This window comes from Typopeltis vanoorti, chromosome 4, assembly GCF_054136105.1.
Source record: "Typopeltis vanoorti isolate ZY-2024b chromosome 4, IOZ_Tvanoo_1.0, whole genome shotgun sequence".
NCBI lineage: Eukaryota > Metazoa > Arthropoda > Arachnida > Uropygi > Thelyphonidae > Typopeltis > Typopeltis vanoorti.
Window position 1 is genome coordinate 7954498 of NC_143552.1, and position 23637 is coordinate 7978134.

The 23637-nt window shown below is 36.5% G+C and overlaps 1 protein-coding gene across 2 annotated transcripts in view; it reads left to right on the forward strand.

Moving 5' to 3' along the window:
- Positions 1-23637, forward strand: part of LOC150107091 (protein NipSnap-like) — a 444486-nt gene that overhangs the window by 405795 nt on the left and 15054 nt on the right. For both annotated transcript variants that reach the window (XM_090390992.1, XM_090390993.1), the window contains one exon: positions 6468-6551. In XM_090390992.1, coding sequence (XP_090247118.1) covers positions 6468-6551 — 84 coding nt within the window. The remainder of the gene's footprint in view (positions 1-6467; positions 6552-23637) is intronic.

Genomic DNA, 23637 nt, shown 5'->3' on the forward strand with positions numbered 1-23637 from the left:
GTTGTTTTTGTGCCAAATAAACTATAAACCAAACCAAACCCAGCAATAATATTCTTCTTTATCTGCTGCAACAACTTCCTCAAGTCTCTATGAACATTCTTTTTCTCCCCAACTAAAGCATTTGTGCCCATGACTACCACTAATTCTGATGCCCGTTCTTTCCTTTTCTACAACACATCGGTTATTTGCTTTATTTTTCCATCAGGAAAGTATGTTTTCTGCACTTTAATTGTAATCATGATCAAGTCCCCATATAATGATATACAACTATACTTTGACTCTTTCTTCATAGTACTAACTTCTTCCTCATTATATTCAGCCAATCTCTTCTTTAGATGTTTAATATCCTCTTCCAGATGTTTCATTTTGCTTTTCATTTTCATTAACTCCTGTCTAAACTCTTCTACTATGGTCCTGATGCTTGCTTCCATTTTTAATCTTTCTAATCTATAAAGACACTTTTCACATACGTTAATGCTTTCCTTCTTCTCGTTTATTGAAATCTTTCATATTTTTCAGTGATTAACAATTATTATTATTATGTGACACCTCTAGGGAGTCCAAAGATTCATCGAGGGAGAGTGTGCCAACAGCATCAAACGATTGATCCCCTTCCAACTACTAACATATAGTAATTTTCGCAATGCATCCACTGTGAAAAATCTAAATCAGAGCCAGACTTGTACAGAAGCCTTCCGTGCCACTGACTTTATGGCTGCCATTTTCAGAAGCAGAAACAGTATGAACAAACAAGTAGAAAAACACAATATAATCAACAAAAAATTTCAAAAACAGTACCGATGAAGGACACTTGTATCCAAACTGAAAAAATTCAGTACAATTTGTGATAAAAAGCCACACTATACACTAATTTAAAACACTTTTCTTCAGCACAGCTCAAATCTACCCCTACGTTCACTCACGACAATAGCAACACTCATTATTGATGATGTTTATATGCATTAAAAAGTGTTTTTAAAATCTATGAAGGATATGTGAAGAAGAAGGTTATATTCGTTACATTTTTCAATTAGCAGGCTCATTGATTGAGTGTGATCTATTGTACTCAAGTTCTTTCTGAAATGAGCTTGTTCAGAAGGTTTTATTGAATCAAGTCCTGTTGGTTATAATGCAAGTGAAAGCTTATAAATATGGGATAACATACTAATAGGTCTGTAGTTTTCTACAAACCTATTAGTAAAATAATGTTTGCATTATATTCCATATTTGGGGTGTTTCTCCTTTTTGATGCATTTATTGTAGAGGATTTTCGATTTTTGTTTTAGAATATCGTCACCTTCTTTAATTATCTTTATTATTAAACCATCCTCTCCAGCAACTTTACATTGGCCTATGTAATTTTACATCATCAAAATGAAGCCTTTAGGCTCTTTCTTTAGTAATTACTTTTATGTACCCGCTGAGAGTTCACTTACAAAAAATACGTTCCTCTGACATTTCGACTTCCTTAGTACTGAATGAGAGTTTTTGTTCTCTTAAGGTTTCTGCTTGGTCTCTGAAGAGAACTTACTAGTTCAAAACAGCCGTCAGGTCAGTGAATCCTTATCAAATGGACTAATAAAAGGTGAATATATGAACACTCTTGGGCAGCACCCATGTCTTTTAAGTGGTCCATGCTAAGGCAATTCGAGGATGCCAAGGATGCCGTATTCTCATAAGATCTCAGGTCAACTTACGAAACTTTCATAGTTTCTACAAACATTCAGCTTTGAAATAATGTTGGATTTAATATCCACTTTGCCTATATAGTTTTAATCCTTTTCAATTTCAAAGAGTTCTATTAGAGATATTGTCATCGGCCATTTTTCTGTTCATTCTGAAGTTTTTTTCTTTCTGTCTTCACTTTTATATAGATTCATGTAGAAATTTTTTGCTTCTTCTGTGATTTCTTCTTTGTTAAATATTTTCTTCCATTCTGGTCTTCGAGAGCTATAATATTCTCTCTTCCAGATTATTATTATTATTATTCCTGATACCTCCAAGGAGTATGAGATCAGCTAACTCACCTTCGATTGAAATCGTCCAGATAAAGATTCCTCCCAGACAAGATTCGAACTTAGGCCTATTCCAATCGAAAAGCGCAATGCACCGTTGTTCTTCCAATTGCGTTATGGAGGCACTTAATGATGAAATATTATTCCTTAGAATTTTGCGGTTTCATCAGTTATTACCGTTATTTCAATAGTTCCTCTTCTGCAATCAGTTGTTTTCTCTTTTCAATGAGGTTTATTGTCTTTTCTGATAGTTTTCTAGTCTAGCTCCTTTGTTTTCTTTTAAATTTTGTGTTGATTCAATAAGAACATTTCTTATTTTTTAATTTTTTTTCTTCTTCGTGGCCGATACTTATTCCTGTATTTGATATCCTTTGTATATTTTCTTTAAGTTACTTTTCCACTGATATCTTGGAGATATCCCTATTTGTAAAGTATTTCGGCTTTTATAATATTTTTCCTTTTATGCAATGCAACGCTCTCTGCTTTCACTCGTATTTCTATTTTCCCTCTCACCATCTGTGATCAGTTGATAACATCTTTGAAGACATGACTTTAAATTTTTCAGGAAATCACAATGTATACTAAAATATTAATTAAAAAACTTTAATCAATACCTTCCTATATTTCGGCAATGTTACATTTCCATCTTCTGGGAAGAACATAAAACTATGATATGTGCACGCAGGCACTAACAACGAGTAAATAAAGCTGAAGAAGGCAACTGAAGTTGGTCCTTGCTAAATTGGGTTGTCTTGGCTTTTGCCTGATGTTCTTAGAATGCAAGCTTCCCAAATTTGGGAAGCTTGCATTCTAAGAACATCAGGCAAACACCCCTGAAGGATACATTTCAAGAAACTGATGATGATGATGAAAGAATAAGAGAAAAATGAAGTAGTATAAGGATGTTGGGAGAATTAGGAAATTAATGATGATGATATATACCTAAACTGCATATTAATATGATTCAAATGACATTAATCTGCAAATGCTAAAAGGTTTGCTGTGAAGTGTTGAAATCCTGCTGTAACTATGCATAAATATGCATGCTTTATGGAATATGATCACAACATATGATCATTCCATGTTTCCTCTCTGAGGATACATGACTCCAGAATCATCATTCTCAAGATTTCTTGTTATACTGTGGTGATCACCAGTTCACAACTTTAAAAGTGAATTTCGGTGAAGGTGAAAAAAAAAAAGGTCAGTTACTCCTTGCTTCAACCTAGTTTATTTGGCATCTGAAATAATACACCACCACAAACAACACTCTTACAACCTCATGCTGTGAGGGACTGGACTGTAGTCATACTGTTACTAGTATTTTGCTGCTCTTCTGAGACAAATTGAAACTGCCTCGTTTAAATATGTATGCACTGTAGCATTAACTCTTCAGATGTACACTTTGGATAGACATATGTACATATAGGTCTAAAATGAAACATAATCATAATTATTAATACATCAATACTTAAAGACATTATGTACATTACAGCAGAATGCCTCCAGAAAATCATATCAGATAATATATTTCTGATAAGGAGTGAAATGGATGAGCAGTGAAATCAAGCAAGCTATGCTGTAAAAGAAATTGCTATGGAGGAAGTACAAGACAGTTGATGGTGATCAGATCCATGAAGAGTATAAAGTGCAGGCTAGAAAGGTGACGAGTATGGTAAAGAAAGAAAAGATGCAGTATGAGAGGAGATTGGTTGGTCAAGCCTAGGGAATTTTTCCACTATATGGCAAGCAAGAGAAAGAAGACTTATGGCAGGTTGACAATGGTGGGAACAGAATAACAGTTGCAAAGGATATAGTGGAATTATTGAACGAGCACTTTATCAGTATATTTATATCATACTGATGTAAATCATGTGGTGCAATATATATAGAAGGGCGGCAAGTATTAGGACAATTGGAAGTGAAAGAATCAGAGGTATATCAGGTGTTGATTGGGTTAGGTGTTGTTAAGGGTGTGGTAATGGATGACATATCACCATGAATTCTTAAGAAATGTGCATCACAGTTGGCTGTGTCCTTGACCTGGTTATTTAGTGGAAGTCTTGCAATGGGTAGGGTTCCTATAGAGTGGAAAGAAGGAAAAATATTACCACTATCCTTTACAAATCCTTGCTGATCATTATAAAGAATGCTATGTCCATCAACCCAATCCTGTATTCTATTCTTAACCAATGGCTCTAACACCTTGACTACAACTGCAGTTATGCACAAGCATGGTTGTAGGACAGAAGTCTCCAACTATAGACGTCTATATAACTGCAGTTGTAGTCAAGGTGTTAGTGCCATTGGTTAAGAATATAGAATACAGGATTGGGTTGATGGACATAGCATTCTTTATAATGATCAGCAAGGATTTGTAAAGGATAGGTCCTGTTTTATCAATTTACTTGCATTTCATTATAAAGTAACAAGTGTTAGAAAAGGGAGAATCATATACTGTGATATTCTTGGACTTTGCAAAAGCGTTTAATAGGTTACTACATGATAAGTCGGTATACAAGCTTCAGAGAATGGAAATAGTAGTATATTGGTTAGAGGGATCAGAGATTGGCTCTCTGAATGATAACAGCCAGTTGTATATGATGGAGAAGTGCCTCAAAAAAGGAGGATAACCAGTGGCATGATCCAGGGTTCTGTTCTTGGGCTCCTGCTTAAACTTGTTTGTAAACAATATATTGTGTGGACTGACTGGGGATCTTTAGTTGTTATTCCCCCCTTCAGGAAGATTTGAATAGACTTTTTACTTGGACATAGGAGCAGGGTTGTAGTTTTAATATCAATAAGTGCAAGATGTTGTATTCTGGAGTGCAGAAATAAAAGGCTGTGTACTATATTGTTGCCACCAAACTGCAGGAAGTGGAAGAGATTAGAGATTTGGGAGTGATTGTTGACAATAGACTGAAGTTTAGAGGGCATATTGCTAATGTTGCAAAGGCTGCATGTTGTAGTGCTGCTATGATAAAGAGTAATCTAACATGTAGTGATAAAGAAGTGGCTTTACCACTGTACAAAGCACTGGTCAGACCATACTTGGACTATTGTGCTCAAATCTAGTCAACTGGTTTTCTCTGTGATGTGGAAACATTGGAGAGGGTCCATAGTTCAGTGATTAAGAAAATATCAGGACTTTGGATTGCTGGCTATGAAGAGAGGTTGAAAAAATGTTGATTTCAGATTTTGGTGCATAATAGGAAGAGAGGTGATATGATAGAGACATTTAAGTTAGTGAGAGAATTTTATCAGATTAATCCAAGTGAGATTATAAATAGAGGCAAAGGCAAGAGAGGAAAACTAGAGGTCATCCCTGGAAGTTACGAAAGAGTGTGGTCAAGAGGAATGTGAGGAGTAGATTTTTTACATGTAGAATTAGTGAATGGAACACTTTACCAGAATGTGTTGATAATGGAAAGTGTGTTAAGGATTTTAAGATTCGATATGCTAAATATGTTGTCAGTTTAATGAACCTCCCTGGATGACTCTGCCGACTCCTTGGAGTGTGCACTAATAATAATAATAATATATATTTTTATTATTCCTTGTGATATATATTTCTGTGGTAATATAAGTAGTCCGACATAATCGGACTACTTATATTACCACAGAATATATATACAGATAAGTAGTCTGATTATGTCATTTGTGACAGACATGAAGGAACAGGGATGAATACTTCAACACTGCATAAATACAGCATTTTTGAACAGTACAGCATTATTTTCTTAAGCAAGTGAAATTCATTCAACAATAGAAGAAGAACATAGCATAAGGGTCCAATTCTACTAATGCTAATAAAAAAAAAATCTTTAGAGGAAACAGTTCTCTCTCACTCCCCTTCCCCAGAGTTTCCTCTTGTTTGTAACTTTGCATTTTTAAAAGTCTTCTGTTTGGACAGTGCATAGCATCAGATCCAATTCTGTAAATACTATTACAAAATAATAAATTATGGTCCCCCCCCCCACACACACACACATAATTCCCTGTTTTTTCAGACTAGTATAGGTCTTTGGAATGTGGAGTATAAGGACAAATTGAGAGAATGTAAGTTGCAGAGCCTCGTGAATAGGAGGAAGGGGCGGATATGATTGAGACATATGAGCTGGTCAGAGGTTGTTGTCGGGTAGACATGGAAGAGATCTTTCATAGAATGGGAGAGGGGAGTAGAACAAGAGGCCATTGCTGGAAACTGTATAAGGAGGGTGTGAAGTAGGTTCTTTGCATGGAGAGTGGTTGGTGAGTGGAATGCATTGCCTGAGTGTGTTGTGGATGTGGACACATTGAATCTGTTTTAGATGTGGTTGTATTCAATAGTGTCTACCTCCCACGATGAATCTCTGACTCCATGGAGGTCAAATGTTAATAATAATAATAGTATATTTTTAAACGTACCAATATTAGAAGTATATATATATATATCACAGGTTATTTCTATAGGGTATAAAGATCTTCAGGTGAGAAAAGAAGTAAGGGAAGAAGCCTGGAGAAAACCTGGTTGGGATGAATGTGTTGCATATACAGGTAAGTGTAGTCATAAATTACAATGATGAATATCAGTAGGTTGCTGCAGAGAGTGGAAGATAACAGTGTGGTTGGAAGGGTGGTCAGTGTGTTGCCTATGTTGTCAGTATGGTGAGTTCAGATGGAGAGCAGGGATCATGAATGGTATGTTGGCAGATCTATGTGAGGAGAAGGGAGTAGAGTTTGTGAATGTGTAGGATGCATGTGAGGGATGAATGGAAATGTACAAAAGTAACAGATTCAATTTGAATGGATTTGGTGTGAGTCAGTTAGAGAAACTATTGTTGATTGTTGAAAAAAGGAACAATGTGTGATGTAAGCAAGAGAGAGCAGAGGAAGTAAGAGATGAAGCAGATCAGAAGAGAGGAACAGATGAGACTGAAGTGATTGTAAGTAAGAATAGTAGTACTGTGAGTGATAATCATAACAAGAAAGCAAGATGAACAGGAAAATGGCGGGGGGGGGATCATGATGAACAGGGAGACACAGCATAAGAAGAGTGGATGCTGTAAGTAGTACTGAACGTATGAGGATGATCACTATGATAATGGAATAGCCTGGGATGCATGGGATGTAGTTCAGTCTGAAGAGAGAGATAAGGTAAGGCAATTGGGAATGGTTAGGTGTGGTGAAGTCATAACCTACAGACAGCATGGGCAGGACTGGTCATAGACCTAAAAGTGAATTGCTGTGTTTATTTATAAATGCTAGCAGCACTAGAAATAATGGAGATGAAATGATTTTGGTGATGGAGTTAATTCATCTAAAAATTGTTGGAATAAATGAAACACATGGTTGAATGGGAATGATATCCTGACAGGAATAGAAATTGAAGGGTATGATGTTTTCCATGAGGATAGAAAGGACAAGAGGGTGTGTGGGGGGGGGTGCTATTCTTGATAGCTGGTGAATTATGTCCACACAAAGTGGAGATACAAGATGTCAATAGTGACAGTGATTTTTAGTCAGTAACAGCTGTTGCAGAATGTGTGGTGGAGATACTTAATGAGCAGTTCATAAAGATCTTTCAATCTTGTGAATGTGACTTCATGAAGAGCAGTTGATGATGGGGAGGAGAGACTGACTGTAAGTGAGCAAGAGGTGTTTGGGGAGTTGAGTAAACTAGATGTAAATAAGGCTGTGGGACTTGATAATATATCACCGCATATTCTGAAGGAATGTGCCAGGGAGTTGACATCTGCCTTGACATATTTTTTTAATACAAGTCTCGCACTTGGTCAAGTTCCTAAGGAGTGGAAGAAAGGCAAGATTGAGCCACTTCATAAAGGAGGTGATCGAACTCAAGCATCAAACTATAGGCCTATCTCTGTGTCAGGTGTTGTGGTTAAGTTGTTGGAGAAGCTTCTGAGAACTAGGATCCAGAGTTGGGTTGACAACAGTGGTATAATCTTTGATGGACAGCACGGATTTGCTAAAGGGAGGTCATGTTTTAGTAATCTACTTATTACAATAAAGTGACTGCTTCCTTGGACAGAGGAGAAGGACACACAGTAATATACTTGGATTTAGCAAAGGCTTTTGATAGAATACCTCATGATAAGTTGACAGTCAAACTAGAGCAGATGGGGTTGGATATTAGATTAGTACATTGGATTGGAGACTGGCTATCTGATAGGTATCAACAAGTTGTGTATGGGGGTGTAATATCCAGGAAAGGAAAGTCACTAGTGGAGTGCCTCATGTGTCTGTTTTAGGGCCATTACTGTTTAACTTAGGGGTGCTTAAGGGTCAAAGCTGTATAACTTAGAGGAGACCTCCACATAGCCTTAAAAGGAATGCGGAGAACCGACCGGGGCTTCTGACCTAATGTCCAATCCTCACCGTCTCGTGGTGCACCCTGTTGGGTATCTACTTGGATACTGAACGAACGAGGATGGGCTGGCAATTTGGGATTTAGCCTACCAAATTGTATTCTTATTGGTTAAACCAAAATAAAAAATGATGGTACAACATGATAAAATTTCATGCCGGCTGGGGCGTCGCCTGGTTAAAGAAGGCCCCCGTTGTTTTCGCCAGGGAACCAGGGCGAACAGCAAAAAGTCAGCTACTGGCACAAATCTGAAAACAAACCCCAACTCAACATCACCAGAGTTAAAGATCGGTACTATCAACGTAAGAAGCCTGAATGGCAAAGAAATGGAGCTAGCTGAGGAATTAGATAAGTACCAGATCGACATAATAGGGGTGACTGAAACAAAAAAGACCAAAACTGGTGAGATCTTTCTGAGCAATAAATACAAAATGTTATATTCAGGCAATGACAATCAAGGAAAAGAAGGAGTAGCCACAGTATTCAACACAAAATACGAGGCTAATCTTCTTGAATTGCAGTCAGTCTCAAGTAGAGTAATGTGGGCAAATATGAGAATGGGGAACTGGACAATGAGACTTATTTGTGCCTATGGTCCCACAGAAGGTTCTACTAAGGTAGAAGTGGAGGAATTTTTTGAGGCTTTAGAAAAAGCAACAGACACAATGAAAAATGAAAAGTTGGTCCTTGTTGGGGATCTAAATAGCAGAGTAGGAAATGATTGTGAGACAAAAAAAAATATTTTGGAAAAATTTGGAGAAAAGAGCAAAGCTAATAATAATGGGAAATATCTGTTGGATTTCTGCTCAGGACATGGACTGGTTATTACTAACACCATGTTCCAACATAAAAATGTGCACAAATTCACATGGAGAGAAGAGGCTAGGAATAAGAAAAGTCTCATTGACTATGTTATTGTTGATAGTGATGTTTTCTCCCTGGTGCAGGACACCAGAGTGTACAGAGGATTTGAAATTGGAAGTGATCACTATCTAGTCTTGAGCAAGATAAAATTGAATTTCATATTGAAAAGAATAACATGCAAGAAAGTTTTAAAGCGAATAAAAGTTGAGCAGCTCTCAGATGTGAACTGTAGACTAAAATTACACAAAGATCATTGAAGAAAAAATGAAAGAGTTTGGGAACAGGACTCAAACCTTGGAGATTCAGTGGCAAACTCTGAAGAAAACATTGATTGATTCTGCCAGAGAGGCATGTGGTGAGGTTGTCTGTAAGGATAAAAAAAATCAGAACTCTCTGGTGGACACAGGAAGTTAAAGAGGCAGTGAAGGAAAAGAAAAAAGCATATCAAAAGTTCCTGTCAAATAAGTCAGCTTGTGCTCTTAGAGAATACAGAGACATGTGTAAGAATGCTAAACACTGTGTAAAACTAGCTAAACAAAAGTCATGGGAGGACTTTGGCAAGAATATAGAAAATAAATATCAAGAAGGTGGCAAAATGTTCTGGAGGTTGTTGAAGAAGCTTAGGAATGGAGGAAAGAGTGCTGTGAAAGGAGTTAGAGATGATAAAGGTGACATGAAAATGGGAGAAAAAGATATCCTTGAAGTATGGAGCAATTACTTTGAAAAACTTCTAAATGAAACAAGCAGTGATGACAGCATAGTGGTAAAAAACACTGACCAGGCATGCAGTCAGGAATACATATCCATACTTGAAGTAGAAAAAGCCATCTAAGGCTTGAAATGTGGAAAGGCAGCAGGAGTAGATGATATTCGAACAGAAATGCTGAAGTATGGTGGTGTGAGAGTCTTACAGTGGCTGCACTGCATAGTTCAGAAAGCCTGGACAGAGGGACGAATTCCCGATGATTGGAGTAGAGCTCTCATAGTACCCATATATAAAAAGGGAAATAAAACTGCTTGTGAGAATTACAGAGGTATTTCCCTACTGAGTGTTCCCTGCAAGATCTATGCAAGTATACTTGAGAAACGGTTGAGAAGAATTGTGGAAGAAAAGCTTGGTGAAGAACAAGCTGGATTCAGGCCAAATAGAGGCTGTCAGGATCAGATCTTCACTTTACAACAAATAGTCGAGAAAGCATGGGAATATAACAAAGATCTGTATTTAAGTTTTGTCGATTTGGAAAAGGCATATGACAAGGTGCCAAGAGAGAAGCTATTCAATATGCTGCAGTTATATGGTGTCAATGGGGCATTATATCAAGCAATACTTAGTCTTTATTTGAGTTGTAAGTCAGCAGTTAGAATTGAAGGAAGTACAGGAAGATGGTTTAATGTTATTCTGGTGTAAGACAAGAATGTACATTATCCCCTCTGTTATTTATTATCTATATGGATCACATTATGAAGGAAAGTGGTATTAAACATGATATCAAAATTGGAGATGTTAATGTCAGCTCTTTGCTTTATGCGGATGATGTTATACTTCTAAATAAATCCGCTACAAGTCTGCAAGATTCTCTGACTAAATTGAATAGCTGTTGTAATAGATATGGTATGAAGCTCAGCAATAAAAAGACAAAGACAATGAAAATAGGCAGAATCATTGAAAATGTCAACTGTGTTGTGAATGGAGAACCTGTGGAACAAGTAAAACATTTCATCTATTTAGGCACGATTTTTAGTGAAGATGGTAAATTAAATATAAAAATAGACAACAGAATCAGCAAATCTGGTATGGTGGGAAGTCAATTGAATAAATTCATATGGAATAAGAGAGAAATTAGTCGGAACACCAAATTAGCTGTATACAAGACAGTGTTCAAGCCAATTTTAACCTATGGATCTGAAAGCTGGGTCAGAAGTAAAACGCTTGACCAAAGACTAGAGACCACAGATATGAGAGTCCTGAGAAAGATTATAGGCGTTAACAGATGGCATCAGTGGCAATATCATATTAAAAACGAGGATATTAGGAAATAACTTGACATTGTCAACATCCAGGAATGCGTTAGCAGAGCTAATCTCAGGTGGTATGGTCACTAAAACAGAATGGGCGAGGAAAGATTAGCAAAACAAGTGTTCTCTGCCAGTTTGGCAGGAAAACAACCCAGAGGAAGACCAAGATATAGGTGGATTGACACGGTACAAAGTGCCTTAGATGATAGAAATATAAGATCTGATAATGTTGGAGTCTTGACAAGTAACAGACTGATTTGTTGGAGGAAAATTGTAGATAGTAAATTAATAATGATGTAATTTTTTTCATGTAGTACTATCATATCCTGTACACCCCTTTTGGGTACATAGCAGGAATTTGATGATGATGATACTGTTTAACTTGTATATTAATGATATTGGTGAAGATTTGGATGGAGATATTCAGTTGGTTTCAGATGATGCAAAGTTGGGACGAACCATAAAGAGTAGTGAAGATGTTGTGGCCTTACAAGAAGACTTGAATAAATTGAGTGATCGGGCACGGAAATGGATGTGAGTTCAATGTTGCAAAATATAAGGTTTTAAAATTTGGAAAACAAAGATGGGATGCAGAATTTATGTTTGGTGAGAATATATTGTTGGAGGTAGAGGAAATAAGAGATCTGGGGATGATAGTGCATAAGAATCTAAAATTTAGGGGGACACATCGCCAAAATTGTTAATACAACACAAAGGCTTCTGGGAATGATGCGGAGGACACTGACATGTAGAAGTAGGGAGATTCTTGTTCCGTTGTATAAGGATTTGATTAGGCCACACATGGACTATTGTGCCCAGATTTGGTCACCCGGTTTTCAGAAGGATGAAGCGATGTTGGAAAGGGTCCAAAAGCGACTGACTAAGGTAGTTTCTGACCTCTGGAAGTATGAGGAAAGATTGAGAAGATGTAATTTGCAGAGTCTGGTGGACAGGAGGAAGAGGGGGAGATATGATAGAGACCTACAAGTTGGTAAGGGGTTGTTATAGGATCAATGGTGGAGAAGTTCTACAGAGAATAGTGGGAGATCAGGGGAGAACCAGAGGTCATCCCTGGAAATTGTATAAAGACGGTGTGAGTAGGGGAGTGAGAGTCAGTTTTTTTTGTGCAAAGTTGTGAATGATTGGAATGCCTTTCCTGAGAGTGTGGTGTCTGCAAGGAGTTTGGGTGTGTTTAAGACACGGTATGATGAGATGTGTGTGTGTGATAAAAGGACCTCCCAGATGAGTCTTTGACTCCATGAGGTCTTGGGGTAATAATAATAATAATAATAATAATAACGTGAAGTGGAGGTTGACAGGAAGAGATATTAGTCAGATGCTACTATTGGCCTGTTAATGTAGAGGGTAGTTATGATGAAATGTATAAACAACTTTGGTCAGTGAACAAGCGTAGTGTAATTATTATGGGTGATTTTAATTATGGCAGTATAGATTGGAATGAAGGGATAGTATTTGGGAATGAAGAAAATGAATTTCTTGAATTCTTGAGAGACAACTATCTTAAGCACAATGTAAAGGAGAGCACATGGAGATTAGGAGTTTTAGATCTGATCATTTCATCAGAGGATGTAATTACGAATGGTGCTTTGCACTAACTTCCAATTAATGAGAGTGATCATGAAGTAATTATCTGGGTGTGGCTAGTCATTTTACGCAGGAAGGTAATGAAGTAAGCCCTACATCCACACTGAATATCTGTGCTGATTTTGTAGAACTGCAAAATTTCAAAAGCAAAAGACAGACACTTGATGCATTTTTGCAGAATTAAAATTTGAAATTGTAAAAGTTATCACGTATGCATTATTTTTTCTGCACAATTTATAGTACAAATATTTTCTTTATTTTGGTTTAATAAACCATTAAAATAGGTACCTAATTATTATTTTTTTTACCTACTTATTCATTTACCTGCATATTACATATTTTATTTTAGAATTTATTATGAGTTTGTTCAATTGGGGCAGCCGCTTAATTGGGCCCAAATGGATTTGTCCCGATGTGTCCCATTTAAGCGGAATCGACTGTACTTGGTTTAATCCTTTATCCAAGTGTAAGCAAACAAAGTATTTTCAGGACTGGGGCAACTCATATATAGAAGTTAATAACTTCACATCACTTGCCTTAGTATCCCATAATGCAAAGCACATATCCTTGCTGACATGCATTATGGGAAGGGTCACTACCCAGACTGGTTTTTTGACCTTTATTTAGGTGCACAGACCTTTAGGACAATTCAAGGAATGTCATCAGGACCAGGAGATTTTTTTGTGTCTAATTTAGACAATAGGTTTCTGATCTCTTTCTGGGAAAAGGATATAGGGGACATTGTATGTTGGTAGTTGGAATGACCTGAGGGGCATTTGCCATTGTCAGTTATGTGTGCATTGGAGGCAAAGTGTGAAGCCAGGAGATTAGCTTTTTCTGTGCTTGATGATACAATAGAGCTATCTCTATTGTATCATCAAGGTATGATAGGGGTGGGAATAGTGGAGGGCAAAAGTTACGACCAATTACTTTGGCAAGAGACCAAAAGGCACTGCTGCCATTTGGGTAGGCTGCAAGTTTCCTGCTCTTTGCCCATTCAGATTCTGTTTTGGAAGCATTGATAGTTTTCTTGCATCAGTTTTGGGCTTGTAAGCACTGAAGGTGGATGGAGTTCTTGATTTGAGCCAGTTGTGGTATGCTTGATTTTTTATTTGTTTAGCCTTGGCACATCTTTTGGAGAACCAGAGTTTAGATAGCAGACAGCAATTCATAATAGGTGGGGAATGTATGTTTCCCTGCCAGTGAGGATTACTTTGGTGATACATCCAGTGCATATGTCTGAATTGGAAGTCTGGAAACAATAGTCCAGCCATAGGAACAAAGCATAGTAGCCTCAGGGGGTGTCCCACTTGGCATTGTTATAATGCCAAAGTACTCTTGTGTGGGAGACTTTGTAAGCATTGTTGCATAGGGGAGGAGATGAGCACTAGATTGTGGTCAGAATTACCCAAGGGGCTCACTGAGTATTTGGAAGAGTCATTGGTAAGAAAGAGATCTAGGGTATTTGGGGAGTGGTTGGGTTATTTGGTACTCTGGTTGACATGTGTTCATGGCAAATGTTTCAGCATCTCTGCCTGCAAGATCTGTACAACTGGAGGAGGAAAACCACTTGGTAAGAGTATGGAAGACTTCTTGGGAAGACTTTGGTAAAAGTATGGAAAATAAATATCAGGAAGGTGGCAAAATGTTCTGGAGGCTATTGAAGAATCTTAGAAATGGAAAAAACAGTACTGGAATCAAAAGATGACAATAGTGACAGGAAAACTGAAGATAAGGATATCCTAAATGTCTGGAGTAATTACTTTGAAAGACTGCTAAATGAACCAAACAGTGATAGAATCATACTAGAAAATTTTCAAGAGGAATGCAAAGAGGAGTACATATCAATACATGAGGTAGAAAAAGCTGTCAGAAATGTGGAAAGGAGGCAGCTGGAGTAGATGATATTCAACCAGAAATGCTAAAGTATGGAGGTATAGAAGTACTGCATTGGACTATGCTGAATAATTCAGAGGGCCTGGTCAGAAGCAAATTCCTGTTGATTGGAGTAGCTTTCATAGTACCTATCTATAAAAAAAAAAAAAAGGGAATAAAGCTGAATGTGAGAATTACTGATTAATTTCTCTACTAAGTGTTCCAGGTAATATTTATGCAAGCATACTTGAAAAGAGGTTGAGAAAGACTGGAAGAGAAACTTGGAGAAAACCAATCTGGGTTCAGGCTAAACAGCGTAAACCCAGATTGGTTTTCCCAATTTGTCTTAAATTCTAAATCTGTCTTAAAGTGAATATCTGTCAAGTCAGATATTCACTTTAACACGTTCGCTGCCAACTACGAGTATACTCGTAGTGGGTAAACCTGCTTCACAAGCCAGCTACGAGAATACTCGTAGGACGCTTACCGGCGGGAACGAGATTATTGTAGTGACCTTGAAGAAGTGAAAATGCTTGGCTTGTGGGGCTAGCTTCAAAACTGTGTATTCTCATAGACGGTATATGCTCTGTACAAGCCAACTACGAGTATACTCGTAGGACGTTTACCTCCGGTAACGAGATTATCGTACTGACCTTGAAGAAGTAAAACTGCTCGGCGTAGGGGAACAGACCATGCCAAAGTAGCGTGGCAGCGAACGTGTTAAGACAGATAATTGAGAAATCGTGGCAATATGACAACAATCTGTACTTAAGTTTTGTAGATCTTGAAAAGGCATACAACAAGGTTCCCAGAGAAAAGCTTTTCTGAACAGTACAATTATACAGAATAAATGGAACATTACACAGAGGAATACATAGTCTATATTTAAGATTTCGGTCAGTAGTTAAAGTTGAAGGAAATACAGGAAGATGGTTTCATGTAAAATGAGTAGTAAGACAAGAATGCATATTTTCCCCACTCTTATTCATCATCATCTATGTGGATCACATTAGGAAACAAAATGGCATTAGGCTTGATATTAGAATTGCAGATAAACTTAGCGCTGTGCATTATGTAGATGATGATGTACTCATAAATACACCCAGTGCAAGTTTCCAGGGTTCTCTGACTAAATTGAATAACAACTGTAGTAAATTTAAAATGCATGAAAGTCAGCAATAAAAAGACCAAAAACTATCAAGACTGGCAGAAATGTTGAAAACTTCAGCTGCATTCTCAATAGAGAATCTGTGAAGAAGTAAAATATTTCAGCAATTTAGGTGCTGTTTTTAATGAATTTTTTAATGAATTCGAATCATTTTTAATGATTTGAATTCACTAAAATTAAATTAAATATTAAATTAAATTTGGAAATAGACAACATGATAAGCAAAGCTGGTATGGTGTGGAACAGGTGAATAAATTTGTATGGAATAAGAGAGAAATTAGTCAAAATACCAAACTAGCAGTATACAAGACAATGTTCAAACCAATTTTAAGTTAGAGATGGGTTAGAAATAAACCACTTGATCAAAGACTAGAGACCACAGATATGAGGATTCTGAAAAAAATTAGGGGAGTGAACCGATGACATCAATGGCAGAATCATATTAAAAATGAAGATATTAGCATTCAAGAATGTGTCAGCAGAGCTCACCTAAGGTGTTATGGGCACTTAAATAGAATGGATGAAGAAACATTAGCAAAACAGGTTTTGATACCAAGATGGGGAAAGAAATCCAGGGTCTAGGTGATCTGCTTCAGTCAGAAGTGTCTTACAAGCACAAAATGTTAAATATGACAATATTGGAGTGCTCACAAGTAATATACTGATTTGGAGGAATATTGTAAATAGGAGATTAATAATAATGTAAACTTAATCATGTAATTCTGTCATAGTAAACTAAACAGCCCTTCAGGGGTACACATCAGGAAATTGTTGATGATGATGATTATCAGACTGAGAATATTAAATAGAACAAACTTTACTGCCCGAGAATATTAAATAGAACAAACTTTACTGCCCGAGAATATTAAATAAAACAAACTTTACTGCCCGATTTCTATATGTTATGTAGAGCAATAAAATTCCTTTCAGGTTTAACTGAAATAAATACTATATAAGTTAATGACTACTCAAACAAATGAATAACGATTTAAAAGAAAGAACAAAAATCGATATAATCAAACCAGGAGTATTTCCAGAAGTTATGGCATGATAACTCCTTGATACAAGAATTACCCTTGAAATACAATATTAGTAATAGAGATGAGTTTACATGTGAAGAACTACAAAACACCCTCAAACAAAGCAGAACAGTCAAGTCACCAGGAGAAGATAATATAAACACAAAACTTATTAAATTTGCAGGTAAAGAATTTAATACCAGATTTCTAAAACTTATAAACTTATAAAACTTATTGGGGAAAATCCCCAATCGTGGCATCAGCCTCCTGAATACATGTTATAAAATCTATGCAAAGATGTTAAAAACAATTTAATATCCTATATAGAATTACAGCTGGGAGAAGAATAGAGGATTCCATAAGGGAGGATCATGTTAGACTCTGCTTTTATTTTAAAAATAATTATAGAAAAACATAGAGAATACCTCCCCTTCTTCTCTTCCTCCTTATGGAGGAAGAGAAGAGGGGAGATGTGATAGAGACCTACAAGTTGGTAAGGGGTTGTTATAGGATCAATGGTGGAGACATTCTTCAGAGAATAGTAGGAGATCAGGGGAGAACCAGAGGTCATCCCTGGAAACTGTATAAAGAGGGTGTGAGTAGGGGAGTGAGAGGCAGGTTTTTTTCGTGCAGAGTTGTGAATGATTTAAATGCCTTGCCTTAGAGTGTGGTGTCTGCAAGGAGTTTGAGTGTGTTTAAGACACAGTATGGTGAGATGTGTGTGTGTGTGATAAAAGAACCTCCCAGATGAGTCTTTGACTCCATGAGGTCTTGGAGTAATAATAATAATAATACAATATTGAAACACACATAGCTTTCGTTGATTATATAAAAGCATTTGACAAAATTTTGAGAAATAAACTATGGGAAACTCTAAAGGAATATCACATTCTAAACCAACTATGCAATGCTCTATTGAACATATACCATAATAATGAAATAGCAATAAAGCAAAATGATACCATATCTACTTGGAAACCAATAAATAAAGGAGTCCATCAAGGCAGTCCTTTATCACCAATATTATTTAACACATATATGGGCAATATTATCAAAAAAATTTAAGTTTTGTAGATCTTGAAAAGGCATACAACAAGGTTCCCAGAGAAAAGCTTTTCTGAACAGTGTGGCTTCCAAATCAATCAATATACAAAAATAGACACACTACTCTTTGCTGATGAACAGATCATCTTTGGAAAGACTGAAGACAAACTGCAGAAAGCAATCTACAAGGTGTGGCTATTAAATAATGAGACTGGTTGCAAAAATATGGTTTATTATTACAATTGTGCAACTTAATTGTTATCCCCTCCAACATACTCCACTCCTACAGTACAGTAACGAGAGTATGAAGCACCTGTGGCAAGTGTCTAACTTGCATCCCCAACCCAAAAATGATAAAAATTTTGAAAAATCTAAATGTAACAAGTTAAATTTTACTGAATGCAATGTGTTAAATACTTACTATTAACTCCATCAAAATGAGTTGCAGTGTGTTGCAGAACTTATGTGTCTAAATAGGCATATTCCCAAAATTTAAAAATACAATATAAAATAGCGGACGTTTATATATATTTATTTATTTTTATTTTTTACGTTTTTGCACCTCAAACCTAGTTGCATCCGTGGCAGGCACCTCTTTCACGACGCCCTCGTTACATCACTACACTCCTCTACCTATACACCATTGCATACGAAGAAAATCCCAGTGTTGGACCTTACCTGCCGGACTTAGCTCCATGCAACTCTTACCTTTTTCCTAAGTTGAAATCCGCATTGAAGGTCACCCATTTTTGGTCAGTGGATGAGGTAAAGGAGAAAATGGCACGCTACTGAAGCAGATAACACCTGATAACTTGCAGCACTGCTTCCAACAATGGAAAATGTCTATGCAACGGTGTATAGATAAAGGAGGGGAGTACAGGGTGTTCGGGATAAATTTGACAGTTTCGTAAGGAAAAAGAAAATCTTCTTTGTATCTATTAAATTTAATGAATTGACAAAAAAACATTACAGGCAGAGTTAATTACAATACTATCAACAAGATTTACTCAAAATAACCACCATTAGCATCGATCACAGCTTCAATTCTGCTTCGGAACCTCGAACAAGCTGATGCTACAGTCTCCCTGGGAAGGGCCGCAAAAACTGTTTTAATTTTATCCATTAACTGGGCTTTTGTATTACTGGAAGTGCGATTGGTGTCTTTTTCAACTGCGCCCCATACAAAATAATCCATGGGGTTAAGGTCTGGGGAGTTTGGAGGCCAAACATTTGGACTGGTGAAGTCGTAGAAATTTTCAGACAACCATTTTTGACTTTTCCCAGAGGTGTGGCAAGGGGCCGAATCCTGCTGCCATACATACGGCCTACCATTGGCTACCCTTGTTATCCAGGGCTTGACTACAGTTAGCAACTGCACGAACAAAGCCCGAATTCCAATGCCAGGGTTCTTCAACACCTGTTCCTGCAGATTTGCGAGGAATTCTGCTGTACGAACGCAATCAGATCGTCTGCTAGGGATCTTTCTTCTTGCTACATCCTCGTAGTCACCATTGCAAGTCTCTAGTTCATGCCTGATTGTTTTTACTGTATTCAGGGAGTATTGGGCAGCAGTCGTAATATCCTTATTTTGATGGCGGGCACGAATCATCATGATACAACTTATTCTCTTCCATGATTCAGGTGGGTTCCAGCTATCCATCCTTTCTGACATCTTGTATATGAATGAAGAAGGGTCCAAACTTTTAAATGAAGAGAAGTGTGTGTTAATACATGTAACTTACGGAAAAATATAATTAATTATAAATATGTCAAATTTATCCCGAACACCCTGTATGTTGAAGGGGATAACAATTAAGTTGTACAATTGTAATAATAAACCACATTTTTGCGACCAGTCTCATTATTTAATAGCCACACCTCATATATCCCTATCTATTCCATTCATACATACATACATCGACTATTACTTCCAACATCCACTCTTCCTATGCCATGTCTCCCTGTCCACCTGGGCTCTATCCCCCCCCCCACCCTTATTAAGAGTCACACCTCGTATAACTTAAATAATATTATACAACAATATGGCCTCGAAATGTCAACGGTGAAAACTTAAGTCATGGTTTGTTATGGAGATAATCCTTTCATTCATGCTTACACGGTGATCAGAATACATTATAAAAAATTATGGAGACAACTACAGTGTTAGAATAAAACTTTAGTTTAATATAAACCAAAATGAACACTCAGCGTCTCGACCTTCATGTCAAGGTCATCATCTGGAGCATACTCCACTACAGTTTACATGGTTTGCTACAGTTACTGACCAACTGTTACAACAATTATTGGCCTGACCTCTGGTGAGGAAAAAAAAAACCTTTTCTACATCAAAGCTAGAGTCCTATTATTATCTATTAATTAGGTTACAAAATTAAATTGGGCTGGAGAGCAACATGTTTATATATATATATATATATATATATGTATATATATATATATATATATATATATATATATATATATATATATATATAAATAAATAAAAACTATGTGATTATGCATATAAATTTCAACCAATTGGTATGGAATAGTTTCCAATACAGGCGGAAAATTACTTCAAGTCCAAAAGTATGCTGAAAACTAAGTAGGCTGAATATGTAGCATCCAAATCTTGGAATTTTTTTGCCACCATTATTGTTGAGATTAGGGTTGTTAATCAGAATTTCACAGGCTTCTTTAAATTTTCTTTCATACCAAGTTTTTGTATGATGTAAAGAGCAGATACTTTTCCAATCAATTTGGTGTAGGGTGTTGAGAGCATGATCTGAGAAGCCTGCTTCACCAAAATTGTTATATTTAATGTGTCTTTTGTGTTCTTTTTTACGTATAGCGATTGCACGTCCAGTTTCACCAATATAAGGTAAGTTAAGGTGCAGTAGATGCAATAAACTCCAAGATGTGCCAATGGGAGGAGAGGATCCTTAGAGGAGTTGAATATGTTTTTTTAATTTTATAGGTGGTTTAAAAATGCCATTAAGATTATAATGGCGAGTTACTTTTTTGTGATTACCCTTTAATGTATGGGATGGCTATGGTTTCACTGTAATCTATATTCTTTTTTGATGAAATTTTATGAACTTTATTAATAGTATTTTGTTTAAAAGCTTGTTGATTAGAGCAAATTGTTATAGTTCTGTTTTTAGGGGTGTTAATGACTCCAATTTTTGCGACGGGTGATGATAGCATGTATATATTGGCCAGTATGTGTCGGTTTGCGGTAAACTGTGAAGGATTGACTGAGAGAAGGTGTGTGATGTGATTAGTGTATCCAGGAACTGGAGCGATTTCTGATTTTCAATTTCAACAGTAAATTGTATGCATTCATGTTGTTTGTTCAGGTGGCCAGGGAATGTGTTTAAAGTTTGTTGACCGTGTGGCCAGATAACGAAAACATCATCAATGTATCTAAGCCACACTGTAGGTTTTAGAGTAAAGGAATCAAGAGCACTTTACTCAAAAGCTTCCATATAAAAGTTAGCAATTGGGGGGATAGTGGTGAGCCCATGGCCGTACCTTCTTTTTGTAGGTAAAATTTATTTTGACGAAGTAACCAGAACATAGTACGTGGACAAAGAGAGCCATAATGGCAGAAATTTGTTCTGTAGGAGAAGAATTGTATCACTGATTGGGACATTTGTGAAAAGGGCAGTAATGTCAAAACTGACTAATAAATCATCTTTGCCAAGCATTATGTTTTTCATTTTGTTTATAAAGTGTTGTGTGTTCTTTATGTAGGAGAGGGAATGACCTACCAACTCCTTGAGTGTTGATGCTAATTTCTTGGCTAGATGATAATTAGGGCTGTCTATTCCTTCAACTATCGGCCAAAGCAGAATGTTTTGTTTGTGTACTTTAGGAACACCATATATTCTGGGAGAATGAGCATAATGAGGTATAAGTTTTTTAACAGTTCTGACGGCCAAGAAGTGACGGGTCTCAGTTTTTTTCCTTTATTCTGTTAGTTGGATTATAGTTTACAAGCTGATAGGTGCTATTATCGGAGACTAGTTGATTCATCTGATGTATGTAAGTTGATCTCTCAAGGACGACAGTGGCATTACCTTTATCCGATTTTGTTATTATTATATCTTGATTAGCTTTTAATGACTTGATTGCTGCTAGTTCTGTTTTTGTAAGATTGCTATAAGGTTTTCTTTTTATTCAGAACATTGCTGGTTTTTGAACGAATTTTATCAGCTATATTAATAGGAAGAGATTTAATGCCTCTTTCGATGTGGTATATAAAATCCAGTTTATTAACAGTTCTAGGTGCTACTGCGAAGTTAAGGCTTTTATTAAGTAAGGCAAGTTGACCGTTATTTTTTAGGTGTGGCTTGATAAGTTGATCACATGATTATTGCTTGCAGGTGGTTAGTCGCTCCTTTTCTCACTTGTTTGTTGTTCACTGTTGGAGAAAGTAATAAAGAAAAACTTAATTAAAGACCAAATTTCATATTTTAAAACAACAGCAAAATTTGAATGCCAATCATACGAATCCAACCAATCAGGATATCTCTTCTCCAGTAAACAACTCCAATGATAATGATCCAATGATAACATAATGATATTTATGCCGCAAGAAAAAGAAAAAATAGATGTTTTCTTTTAAGCTTACACAGTGATCCGAATGCATTTTTGAAATTTATGGAGACAACTACCGTGTTTGAGTAAAAACTTTAGTTTAATATAACTAAAATCAAAATTCAGTCATTAACTCAACAATCTCATTAGCTTCCAACACTCAAGTACCATCTGCATTCAATAAAGTTATTCTTCCACATTTATTCTTTTGCATTTTTGAAAATTATGGAGACAACTATCATGTTTCAATAAAAACTTTAGTTTAATATAACTAAAATCTACATTCGACGTTTCGCCCTTTATGTCAAGGTCATCTTCTGGAGCATATAACTATACACAGAAAACAAGCTACACTACAATCAAACTGGTTTGTTAAAGACACTGACCAACTGCTACAACAATTGTTGGCCTGACCTCTGGTGGGAAAAAAAAATTATACATCACTAGAGTCCTATTGTTAGTTGTAGTTGGTTGTAGTATTATTGTTGGTTGTAGAAATAAATCTCAGACCACACACTCAAAACCTTACACCAAATCAACTGGAAAAGCACCCGCTCTTTACACCGCACAAAAACCTGGTACGAAAGGAAATTTAAGGAAGCCTGCGAAATCCTGATAAACCACCCAAATATCAACAACAAAGATGGCATGAAAATTCCAAGGATCTGGATGGCACACATTCAGCCTACCTAATATATAAGATCCAGCATAAGTCAGGACTCTAGCCAATCTTCAGCTAGTTTTAGAAACCATTCCATACCAACTAGCTGGAATGTGCATGATGTTAATATATGTATATAGATAGATACTCGTTGTTGTGCCCAATGTATTTCTACAACCAACAGATAACACTAACAGTAGGACTCTAGCGTTGATGTATAATTTTTTTTTTCCCACCAGAGGTCAGGCTAACAATTGTTGTAGCGGTTGGTCAATGTCTAACAAACCACTTTGATTGTAGTGTAGCTTGTTTTCTGTATATTGTATGCTCCAGAAGATGACCTTGACATAAAGGGCGAAACGTCGAATGTAGATTTTAGTTATATTAAACTAAAGTTTTTATTG